Source organism: Callorhinus ursinus, unplaced genomic scaffold (genome assembly GCF_003265705.2).
Source record: "Callorhinus ursinus isolate GAN/ISIS: 27379988/994484 unplaced genomic scaffold, GSC_fseal_2.0 scaffold12, whole genome shotgun sequence".
NCBI lineage: Eukaryota > Metazoa > Chordata > Mammalia > Carnivora > Otariidae > Callorhinus > Callorhinus ursinus.
Window position 1 is genome coordinate 26,319,566 of NW_027397074.1, and position 13,338 is coordinate 26,332,903.

The window sequence follows — 13,338 nt, forward strand, 5'->3', positions numbered from 1 at the left end:
ATAGAGCAAGACCATTTTGTTGATTAGTTATTCACCATTGAAAGATATTGCTTAAGAATCAAGTTGTTTAAAATTTTTGGCTTAAGTATTCATACAGTTGATGAAATAAATACATAATTTTCAAAGTAATCTTGAAATTATTTATATTGAATAGTAATAGGTCGACAGTAAAACGTGCAGGTTAGTTAAATAGATCGACAGTAAAACGTGCAGGAAATTAAAAGGCATCTTATTGCTCTTTTATAAAAAGAGGTTTTATAAAAACATCTGGAGACACCTCTCATTGGATATAGTATATGTAAAGGAGTGAAATGTTTATATACTGTCTCATAAGGCCCGGAGAATAATTGAGGAGGCAGTATAGTTGAGGAGTGGTTTGTTTTCCAAAAGTGGTATCTTTCAACAATATCTTAAATGATACTGTATTGACATCATGATTGTAAGCCTATAATGAAAAGATAATAGAGGAAACGATGTGAAAGTGTGGTCCTAAAGTATACAGAGAAGGAGTTAGATCGAAGTGTGGCAGCTCTTATATGCTTACATTCCACCCTCCAATGGCAGTCTTTTCTCCTTAGTCCCATACACAGGTCCTGCCCCAGGCAATCTCACTTCATGTTAAACCCAAGCTCTGTCTTTGTTTATGGTTGAAGGAAATGACCCTTCTCTTTGTACCTATTTTTGGATGTTCTTAAATGCACGTGTACTTTAAATTGCATCCCTCTAATCATGTTAACAATCTTTATGATCCTGTCTCTTAAACAATGAGACAGACAACACATATAACCTGTGGAAATGGTATCATTGGACTGGCAAACCAGCTCCTTCGGAACGGGTGTGGTGACTTTTGACATGGAAAATTATATTCAGGCAGAAAGTGTATTTGGTGTTTTCACTGATACCAAATAGATTGTTTGTAGAAAAAGTTTTACAATGCTTTGCCTTTTTTGGAATTGGGTTCATTAGATGTTGTCAGCTTTTTCTTTTGTACTCATCTTTATGCCATAGTCTTCACTTTTGTTATCACTCAGATATACTGACATCAAAGAATCTTTAGGTGACTTTGAAAAAGAAACTCTTTTATTATGTTTGTAATATCAACAGTAGAAGGTGTTCTGGATGTAAGGTTTCTTTTTAATGATACTTTTTTATTCAGTAGGGCTCAAAATCTTTCAATTTTATGTGTATATTTATGTGTTTCAAAATTGAAAATTCTTAAGATGCAAAGCAATATGAGAGAACGAGTCAGCCAGTGATTCCTGACCGCAGCTGGGAGTAGGTGGATTAAGCTAGTTACTCTTTCTCATCTTGCATCATCTCTTCACCACTACTAAAACTAGCTTCAGTAAGGTCATTAGTAGTGGATTCAAAGGATTTTTTTTTTTAATTTCCTGTTCCCGTAACTGTACCTGGCACAACAGCGTATGCTCAGTGTTTGTTGAAAAGAAAAGGCCTGAAGTTGGCTCTACCTTCTAAGAACATGGTTAATTCTAAAGCATGTAGCTGTTAATATCAAGAAGTTTTTAGTAGTGGATTCAAAAGTCAAGGGGCTTCTTTCCAAGTGTTTATACTATTCAACGTTTACTTGGAAGTTTTTTTTTTAAGATTTTATTTATTTATTCATGAGAGACAGAGAGAGAGAGAGGCAGAGGCAGAGGGAGAATCAGGCTTCCCGTGGAGCAGGGAGCCCAATGTGGGACTCGATCCCAGGACCCCGGGATCATGTCCTGAGCTGAAGGCAGACGCTCAACTGACTGAGCCACCCAGGTGTCCCTGTTTACTTGGAATTTGAATCTGCCTATGCCTGCCTTTCCTCTCCCCCACTTTTCTTTGTTTCTACAATAATATTTTCTTTCTAATATCCTCCTTTGTCTCTACCTATCCTGGCTCCTCTTCTGCTTGTCCTCAGAGCACTGGCATTAGATATTGCTACCAACCTTCTTCTGTGTCACCATGTTCTATCTGAACAATACATTTCGTTCCTACTACAAAATCAACATCACTATCCCTCTCATTTCTGCAGACATTCAGACCCATGTTACCAACTTTCTTTGAATAGCATCACTGGAATGTCTTGCAGGCACTTCAACCTCCAATTTTCCTCTGAGATTTAATTATATTTTCCAGCTAACTTGTTACTTCTGTATTCTCTGCAGATGCCAGGAAACTCATTAATTCAACTTTTTATATTCCTGCTTAGTCAAAAAGTCATCAAGCTGAGTTAATCCTACCTCTGAACTATCTCATATCCATTTTTCTTTTACTTTTTCTCTGCCATTGCCTTGGTGAAGTCTCATTTTTACTTTCTCAAATGAAGTATGACAATTAGTTATGTAATGAATCATTCTACTAGTCATTCTTCCTTCAGGGTCTCTCCCTACTAATTCATCCTTCAATGTCTACTCAGTGATTTTTCTAGAGCCAGAATAACCTAATTAAAAGCAGGATAAATAAACAAAAGCAAAACAGACACACACAAACAAAAACAAAAGCAAACAGAACAAAATTTAGTGATTCCCCACTACCTATAAGTTTAAGTTCAAATGCCTTAGTAGGAACATCACAATTTGACCCTAGCCCACCTTCTTCAATTTCTACCCACTTCTTACAACTTCTCCTTTTTCTCCTTTTCAATGCTCCCTGAGGCTCAGCAGTAAGGAGCTATTTTCCATTCTTATATTTAACATGCCCCTTTCTCAGCTCTGTGATTTACACAGTATGTTCCTTACGCTTGGATCTCCTTTGGCCTCTTCTCTCTCTGTTGAACTCCTAAGTGTCTTTTATCTCCTAGATCCCAGGATTATTTCTACTGTTACATCTTCTCTACCTTTCAACTTTGATTCTGACTACTAGAATGTTGTACATAGTGTTAGTCACATCTCATTGTTACTTGCTTAATTGATTTCCCCATTAGACTGTGAACTTCTTGAGGGCAAGGACCATGTCTTATTTAGCTTTGTATTCCTATTATTTGACTCAATATTAGCAAAGTCTCACTATATAGTTATTGAACTAATAAAACAAAATAAGTCAGGATTACTTATGCTCAACAGGTCTGGGGATTTTCCTAAGGACACTTCTTGGGTTTTCATGATTGATAATCTTTTAAGACTTTGCCCTGCTTCTCTCCTAACCTAAATGAAAAGAAAGGGGAAGGGAAGAGAGAAATAAGAATATTCAAGACTGGGTTGTTGACAATTACAGCTAAACCTACTTTGATTCTGTACTCAAACTGAGATGTTCTGGAGAGGTTTCTTGACAGCACCACTGCAAGGCTTTTGCATTACAAATAAATGCTTTGCATTTGGTAGTTGAGCAGTTTAATGGCTGAACTTATGCTCATTCTTTGTTAACTTGAGTTTTACTATCTACTCAACTTGCCATATTCTTTGGTTGTCACACCAGAACTTTTAAAAGTATATGCTTTCTTTTTTAATTGTTAGCTTCACGGTTTTGGTTATGTAAAAGAGAGATTTTCTTATAAAAATATTTTTTTGGTTTCATATCCTATTATTATTCACTTACAAAAATATTATCCAGTGAGATTCGGAGGTTAAAATATTTGATGTTAATAGTAATAATAATGTTGAACACTCACCATGGCCCAGGTACTGCTCTTAGTGCTTTAAATAGAGTGTCCTACTTGATTCACAAAACAGCTCTATGAAGGAGGGAGACGTTCTTCTCCTGTTTTCTAGAAGAGATAAACGTAAGTGTAAACAAGTTGAGCCACTTGCCTATATCACGTAGCTGTTACAGATCACGGCCTGGATTAGGATTCAGGCCATCTAGCTCCAGAACTCACACTCATAATCACTACAGCTGTGGAGAGTATCATTTAGAACTAAATATCTGTTCTACCCGAAATTCAGAGGTTTATCTGCCTGTCAGTCTTAGCATCCTTTTTGAATAGATTGGCTCTTTAAAATCCTATCTCCTACTTCTACATTTTTTTCCTTTCACTCCTCATATGCTGCTGGTGTATTGCACTCTAATTCCCTTTCACTTCCTTCTTTTGGGACAATTCATTACTGCTTCATGAGCCAGTGCACCATGGATGTGTCTCATTACAGCCCCTCTCCTAATCAACTGTGTTGATGCTGAGATACAAGTACTGAAACCAAATACATGCCTGTATTTATTTTTCTTGTCACCCAAAGAATAGGAAACTATTTATGTAATTCCAGGTAAAAATTGAGAATAGGACATGCATTTATTTCTTGTAATTCCTTTGTACTAAGCATAAATATAGAGGCTGGGTTAAGGACAACATTTATATAGTCAGGCAAGTAGAGATTTGGATGTTTGACCAATCAGATTTCATCGAGACAAAATAAAACAAATACACAAAAAATAAAATCCTAAGCTAAAAAAGCTGTACTACTCTTACAAATTGTTTGTTTTAAATTTTATACTATAGCTACCATTATAGAAAAAGTTATTTTGAAATGCACTTCTTTCAGTGAATTAGTAGGAGAACTGTAGTTGTTTTTGTTTTGTAAATTATAATGATACAATATTAACTATGGAAGTACTAAGGATTATACTTTTCAGATTAGAGTAAAAATTGTTCCATAGAGGACTGACTTCATTATCAGGCAGAGAGGATAGGTAGGAAATTTCATGCTTTTCCCTTCAGAAAGCTCATACATTTCTATGCATCATCCCCCTCCCCAACGGATATTTCCTTCTCAATCTCATCCCATTAAGACTTAATATTTAGTCCTTGTTAAAAAACAAATTGAATTTTGATAAGGCAGCCACTTTGCTGTTACTGCTCACATACTGCTTGAGTGTGATCCATTTCTGGAATGTTTTGGAATGAAAGGGATTTGCAAACAGGAAACGGTTTGGGTGCAGGGGGAAAAGAGGAGAGACCAATTTGAGGGTTGAGGAGAACTGAAAGGGAAGTACCTAGCACTAAAAGAAAGATGGGTATTAAAGAGGGCACGTGATATGACAAGCACTGGGTGTTATACTCAATGAATCATTGAACGTTATATCAAAAACTAATGATGTACTTATACCTTGGCTAATTGAATTTAAATTAAAAAAAAAGTCAGCAGCAAACACAACCTTCTTTCAATTCCCTATATTTGCCGCAAGTTTGTTCATTTTGGTTGGGTATTGATATGTTTAAGAGTTTAGAGATTGTGTTTAGGAGGGTGATCTTTACTTCCGTTAGATGTGGCACCTCCACCACAATCCACACATTATTTCTGCACCTCATCCCATCCCTAGAGTCTGATTCTCCATTGGTCAGTGTTTGTCTCTTCTCTATTAACCTTTGTGCACAATGGCCTTCCAGACTTTCTATAAAGACATCGCAATTGCCTTGAGGATCACAGTGGTTGCAACTGGACCCAGGCTAGTAGCTTGAAATGGTGACAGAGCTTTTGTGTTAGCCTACCCAATATCATAGTCTTGGTTTTTCATGGTGCAGTCATGAGGTATAAATCCATTTTCTCTCGGAGGCGATGAGTTCATGTGGGACTAAACTTGCAGGGTTTCTTAAGCTCAGCATTACTGGGAAGAGACCAGCTTCAGTTGGTAGTTTTTCCCACGTGGGAATGGCTTCATACCACTCACATTGTCTCAATTTGAACTGGGTAGAGATAAGACCATTTGCCAGCTGGCAGTGGGAAAGCTCATTGATCCTGAGGAATTTGTGAAAAGGCAACATTACAGATCTAAGTGACTTTGTTCTAGCTTAGATTACCAAGGCCTCTTGCATGTATATCCCTGGGGAAACACATCCCATGTAGGTTCTGAGTACTTGGCTATGTAATCAAGAGCAAAGCTACCCTCCAAACAGATCTCCATATGTACCACTTGGTGACCTCCTTTCTCTAGTTGTCTTCACATAGCAGCTTGGGATTTATAAAAATAGCTAAATTTAATCAAACTGTTTCCATGTCTGAGCTACCTTATGAGGGAGGCACCATTGTTACCCTCACTTTGCAGATGTAGGAAACTGAGGTAGAGGGATGTTAAATGACTTGACCCAAGGGCATACAGCTTGGCAGTGGCAGAGCTTAGCATAGATTTCAGGGAGACTGGCTCTAAAGTTTATGCCCTTCCTTTTAGCACAAGTGATGGAGTAAAAGGCTATTCTGAGGCCAGAGTTGTACCTTAGGCCTTCATGCCTAAGTCTATAGACAGACCTCTAGAATGCAGTTCTAATTCCTAGTAGACCTGAATTGAAAAGCTTTCCAGCAATGGCCTCTTATTTTGAGAGCAGTTTAGAAGGGGACTGGAGGGTCCAAACGAAGCTGCTGAGTGGTAGTCAAGCTCATGCCTGAGATAGGACTGAAGATGGAGGTTTATTGTGAAACTTGGCTTCTTAATGGGCAGTGTGGGACTCTCTTTGGCAGACTTACCCTATAGGCATTCAGTCATCTTAAAAGGTTTTTTTTGTATTGGCTGTTTTAATTCCTGTGGGTTCTTGGCTGTCTTCCCTACTTCCTTGAGGCCTCCCTGTCAGGATCAGAGGTCACTGCTTTAACTTTAGGCTTGTGGATACTCCTTTCTTTCTTACTTTTATTTCTTCTATACTAAGCATAAATATAGGAGCTGTGCTAAGGACAATGCTTGTTTAATTTGGCAAGTACAGATTTGGATGTTTGGTCAGTAAGTTAGATTTAGGGTTCCTCTGAATCTCTGGACTAGTTGGGGATCTAAATCTTCCCAAAGAGACAAGACCAGGGTCCCAGGAGGATGGTTTCTGAATGTGACTCTCACATTCCAACCTAAAGTGACCATGTGTTGTTTGTTTCTCTAGATTGTCAGTTATCTCTAAGATGTTGTGTTTTAGATGTTTTCATTTATGTCCTTTTTCCTAGACCACATTTTAAACCCCTTAAGGCAAAAACATTATGTCTTTTTTAAAATTTTATTTTGTTATGTTAATCACCATACTTTACACCATTAGTTTTTGATGCAGTGTTCCATGATTCGTTGTTTGCTTATAACACCCAGTGCTCCATTCAATACATACCCTCTTTAATACCCATCACCAGCCTAACCCATCCCCCCACCCCCTCCCCTCTAGAACCCTCAGTTTGTTTCTCAGATTCCATAGTCTCTCATGGTTCATCTCCCCTTCCGATTCCCCCCCTCATTTTACCCTTCCTACTGTCTTCTTTTTTTTTTTTTAACACATGATGTATTATTTGAAAAACATTATGTCTTATACAATATGTTCCATGCTAATAATAGATAATAAACATGTTTTGTTTTGACCAGTTAAAATACTAGAGTGTCTTTGCAGAACTGACTTTTCTAATAGGACTGTGGCACAAACTACCAAAAGTCTTTAGGATGTTGGTTGACGTATTTCTGAGAATCATACAGTTTTAAAGCTTATGGTAATTTTGAAGTAGAAAAATAACAATGATTTGTAAAATTTTTATTTTAAAAGTGTTTGGATTTTGGTGCTAAGAAATAATTAGTTTGATTTCTGTTTGAATTCAGTTTGCTTTACTCATGTTAGGTGGTCTTTTCCTTGTCAAAGTCAATATTTTTATATAGTCTTTCAGTCATGTTTAGTGGTTTTTATCCACCTACATCTCCTCTCTCCCATCTCATATAAAAATGTAAGTTGTATTTTATCATGTCTTAATAAATAAATGTTGGCCAGATGCTAAAGGTAATTTAAGTGAAGTGTCATTTAATTCTGAGCCTCTGAGAAAGGGCTTGGATCTGTGTGTTGGGTGTTCTCAGATACGGAGATGTAAACACCATTTTTCTGTTCCATTTTCAGGTCACATGTGCCAATTTAACAAATGGTGGAAAGTCAGAACTTCTAAAATCAGGAAGCAGCAAATCCACACTAAAGCACATATGGACAGAAAGCAGCAAAGACTTGTCTATCAGCCGACTCCTGTCACAGACTTTTCGTGGCAAAGAAAATGATACAGATTTAGACCTGCGATATGATACCCCAGAACCTTATTCTGAGCAAGACCTTTGGGACTGGCTGAGGAACTCCACAGACCTCCAAGAGCCTCGGCCCAGGGCCAAGCGAAGGCCCATTGTTAAGACGGGCAAGTTTAAGAAAATGTTTGGATGGGGTGATTTTCATTCCAACATCAAAACAGTGAAGCTAAACCTGTTGATAACTGGGAAAATTGTAGATCATGGCAATGGGACATTTAGTGTTTATTTCAGGCATAATTCCACTGGTCAAGGGAATGTATCTGTCAGCTTGGTGCCCCCTACAAAAATAGTGGAATTCGACTTGGCACAACAAACCGTGATTGATGCCAAAGATTCCAAGTCCTTTAACTGTCGCATTGAATATGAAAAGGTTGACAAGGCTACCAAGAACACACTCTGCAACTATGATCCTTCAAAAACCTGTTACCAGGAGCAGACCCAAAGTCATGTATCCTGGCTCTGCTCCAAGCCCTTTAAGGTGATCTGTATTTACATTTCCTTTTATAGTACAGATTATAAACTAGTACAGAAAGTGTGCCCCGACTACAACTACCACAGCGACACACCTTACTTCCCCTCCGGATGAGGATGAACATGGGTGAGACTGAAGCCTGAGGAATTAAAGGTCATATGACAGGGCTGTTACCTCAAAGAAGAAGGTCACATCTGTTGCCTGGAATGTGTCTACACTGCTGCTCTTGTCAACTGGCTGCAAATATGCTAGTGGAAATCAATCTGATGTTATTTCTGCCCAGTCAGCTTCATCTCTCAGTATAGTTGTAAATCACCACAGATTTTAAAGGCACACTTGAAGACATGCTCTCACACATAGATGTACACAAACACACATTCTTATACATTTCAGCTTGCATCTGCCATGATTCCTGTCAAGAGGGCTTTCATTGTCTGACTCATAATGGTTTAGGATAAACTTTCATCAAGCAAAAGGATTAACTAGACAGTGAATGGTTTCTAACACTTGCTGTTATGGAAATCTCTTTTAAAGTCTTGAGTACATTTTAATCAATAATCCCCATTCATGCATTCCTACTGCTTGGAGTAGCTGTACTGGTAAATACTACTGTAGGAGTATATGCTTGTTAAAATGGAAAAAAAATGTGTCTTTAGAGCTCAGTATTCTTTATTTTATGAACACAACAAAGTGTAGTAACTTTTTTCCAGCATATAGTAGGCACATTCAAGGTAATATAAGATGGCTCTTTTTTTCTATGGAGGGAGCCTGTTTTCAGTAAAGATGAGCAAACATTTGGAATTTACATGTGGGCAGACATTGGATTACAGCTTTCATCACCAGTCGTTGGACTTTTGCAAAGTGAGACCAGCTAAGGCTGCTTAAAACAAGTTCTGATCATTATATAAGAAGGGAAATGCCTGACAGACACCATGTAAGTTATAAGTGTCTGTCTTATCTTTACTACACATATTGTAACAAATTCAATATCCTAGTCTTCATTTGTATGAATGGTTTGTATTGTACATAGTTTAACCCAGTGTTATTTGAGCTGCTTATTAATATTAACTTGTACTTGTCTCTGCTTGTTATTGGTTAAAAAAGAAAAAAAAGGATATGAGGAATCCATTTTATCAATGTAGCTGTGACCTCCATTAAGAAACAAACTTAATGTACAAAGCATTTATTCAGCTCAAGTATTGTTGAAAGCTATACATATACAACATTACAGTCTGTCTGTATTTAGATATTTTATTTCTGGACAAAATGAAATGTACATAAAAATAAAATGCTTAAAGTTGAGTTTCAATATGTGCTTGTGTAAGATGGTGATTTAAGTGGTTCTGACAAGAAGAATGTGATGGAATACAGTAATGGTTTTGCATCTCATGTCTCTAAATTTGTACAGAACTATCTAAATTGCTATTAGTTGCTCAGTCAAAACAACTTAGGATTTCAGTTTCAAGCCTGGAAAGCAGTTGTGGCATACGGCGTTGCACACATTTTTGGTTTATTGTTGTGCTAGTGATTCACAAATACCAAAAATCAGTGAGCAGAAGAGATGATTGAGGTCTCCTAAATATTATAACTATTTTTTTTCCTGTGTAGTTTCTATTTAGCAGGGAGACCGAGAAGAAGGTAATTTTTTGTGGCTGACTTTCTCTGATTCTACTGTAATCACTCAACTGAGAAAATTACAGTAGCAGTGAAGGGCTTTGGTGTCCGATATACTTACACCAAATGGGATCAACTTACCTATGTAGCATTGTTTATGGACAGTAAGCTTTCTTTTAAAACATAATTACTGTATGTAATCCCAGCAAAATAAACAGAAGAAGAAATATGCAAGATAACCCATTTTTAAAGTCACAAGTGGAGGATTGAGATATGAAGAGTCTCAAAGGTTAACCAAAGAAGCCAGATTAAAACACTAACCCGTTCTCATCTTCCCTTCATGCTGCATAGGGATAAGTATGTTTTCATACAGAAAATAATTGAAGTACTACAGGGAACATAAGACCACAGAGTTCTAAAGTGAGAACTCAGCAACTGATTTGACTAAAGAGAGCCTTCAACTGCAAATCAAAGACACATCGTTCTGTTAAATGTCCATCTCTCAAAATTCTCCAATATATCTAGACAACCATTTCTATCAACGTATTAATTAATTTGCCATGGAATTTAGAAGCTAATGTTGGAACAGACTCTCTCTGGCACAACAGGCAATAAATGCTTCATGAGTTCCAGCTGTGGGACATATTTGCTACAGATAAATCTTGTTATTCTGGGATTTATTTATCAAAATGATCCTTAGAAGTTAGTTGTGCTTAGCAAAAAGGAGAATAAATGAGAAGGGGAAAATCATTTAAAAAATTTTTTAGGACCATTTGATTAGTGGACTGTGACTTCCATTATGTGGTCTAATCTGTCCTTTTTTATTTTTTATTTTATTATTTTATTTTTTTAAGATTTTATTTATTTATTTGACAGAGAGAGAGAGCACAAGCGGGGGGAGCAGCAGGCAGAGGGAGAGAGAGAGGGCGAAGCAGACTCCCCTCTGGGCAGGGAGCCTGATGTGGGGCTTGATCTCAGGACCCTGGGATCATGACCTGAGCCGAAGGCAGATGCTTAACCCATTGAACCACCCAGGCGCCCCTAATCTCCTTTTTTAATTCAAAATTCAAGATGAGATAAAAATACATTTCAGTCTCCACCCATCTGCCCTGCTTTCTAACCTCCCCATGAAATGTTGCTTTTACATTTTTATAAACATACAGACCATACCTAACAAACATCCAATGAATTTGAATTATTTTTCTGTAGTTTTTCTTTAAAAGAAAAAGAAAATGTAGCAAACTTCCAACAAGAATTTCAATTTTTTAAAAACCAAACTTTCAGTACTCTTTTTTTCTGGCCCTGTACACACTTACTCAAATTGCTACATCATCAACACCTCCATCTGTAATATAGGAAAGTCATGATGATGTAGGACTTTGTATCCAATATACTCTTCCTGTTCTGGACAAGGATCATGATGAATATGAAGATTCTAAGGTTTAGATTAAAACTTTATTAGACCAACTTGTTGATTTAACAAACTAGTTAGTTAAGTTTTAATTATGCTAGAAATCTATTTGTTATTTGGAGAAATTAAATTTTAAGTTGCACTAAGAAAATCATCTTCTCTAGAATCTTAAATACTATTTCACCCCTTTGCTAAGATACAGAAAAAAAAAAAAAAAACCCTGCAAGGGGGAAATAGATAGCACTTGATGTAAACATGGGTTTGTTGCTACCTGTTGTTCTTTTCAGAAACATTTTAGTAAAATTGAAATTATTATGAGGAAATATTGCAGCCTCTTGCCTCATGGAAGAAAAATGGTATGAGTTACTGGTTTATCTACTTATGATAAAAATAATGCATTGTCATGGCATGGTTTCAGTCGGGCACTTTTGAGTCCCTGGCTCTTGTTAGAATTTCTCCGCATGAGTAGAAGGGGTATAACTGTTAATAGAATAGTATTAAAGTTCTGGAAGTAATTATTCTGCAAGTAATTGAGATACTTGTTAAGTTTAAAACCGTGGACTGGGACTCTTCATGTTCCTACATTTCAGCAATAAACTGTAAGCCATATTTTTGCACAGAATAGATTAAAAGAAATCATGAGAAGCCTGAGAAAGTGTTCTGTCTTTTCCCTTTTCCCCACTGTTTTACATGTAAGAAACAGCTTAACCAATATAAACAGCTCTTTGGAAAAGCAATTTGCATCTCCATCATCAACTTTGCGAAGTTTTAGCCCGAAGCAAATTCAAATGGCTGGGTTTATAAGCCTTTGAAAAATGTGGCTGCTGTACCAGTTTCAGATATTTATTGATATTTATTCAATTATCAATCTCTTTACCTATTTATATATATTATTTATCTTTACATTTTTATTTAAATAAAATGCAAATTAGTAGATGCAGTAAAAATACAAAATTTAAAAACATGAATGTGTTTAAAAGATGATTACTATTTTCCTAGTTTATAGGAGACAAAAACTGAGTATCTTTAAGCCAGAATTGAATCCTGAAAAGCTGGTTGCTACAGCAGGCTTTTCTCAGGAGTCCCATGCATACCAAAGACTGATTTCAGGGATTGAGAGCATAAAGAAAACATTCCTTAATTTAAAATTGTTGTGTATCATTGTGTTTTATATCCAATACTATCAGAAATATTTTTAAGTAACAAATTTACAACTACTTTTTACTAGGGTGGCAAAGAACACTATTCTCATGAGAGAATTTTAGTTTCAAGTTGTTGGTGTGAACAAAGTCTAGTGACATAGTCTAAAATTAGGAGACTACCAGTGTCAAGCAGCTGGCCAAGTGCCCCAAGTTTGATCAAAATCACTTTAATATTTATGGTTCTACATTTGCAGGAACATGCCTTTTATCACTGATGGATTGGAGGATGACTCTAAAGGTCCCAGAAGTGATGGATACAGAAGGAGGAGGGAGGGCCTGCGGGGGGGGGGGGGGGGAGGGGGCTGAGTGGCTGTTGCCGTTGATTCTCCCAAATTCTAACTAGTGACTTAGACATACAGCTAAAGCACTGCTCACATCATCCTCACCTGACAGCAGCTAGCTTCCTCTTTCCTACTTCTCTGTCAGGGCTCCAAAGAGACAACTAGAATGTTACTGATCTCTGATGGTCAAATTCCTTTATTTAAACACAGAAGTAAACTTGGCCACTGAAATTGTGACTGTTTAAAGAAATAATGCAAGAAAGTTGTTGGAATGTGCTATTGCCAAACAAGTAATTTTTCGCAAGTAAAATATCTGCCATTGTTTCTATTACTGCCAAAATTCACTTTGTCACTTTTCTGAAACCCAATTTTAAAATTAATTTCTTTTTTTGCAACTTATGAAAATTTTCAGTTAGAAAG

General features: G+C 36.8%; 1 protein-coding gene across 2 annotated transcripts in view; it reads left to right on the forward strand.

The window, feature by feature from the left end:
- The window catches only part of NXPH1 (neurexophilin 1), a 284,715-nt gene extending 272,525 nt beyond the window's left edge, over positions 1 to 12,190 (forward strand). For both annotated transcript variants that reach the window (XM_025873352.2, XM_073898879.1), the window contains one exon: positions 7,763 to 12,190. In XM_025873352.2, the coding sequence (XP_025729137.1) occupies positions 7,763 to 8,524 (762 nt within the window). In that variant the 3' untranslated portion in view covers positions 8,525 to 12,190. The remainder of the gene's footprint in view (positions 1 to 7,762) is intronic.
- Positions 12,191 to 13,338: the final 1,148 nt, after the last annotated feature.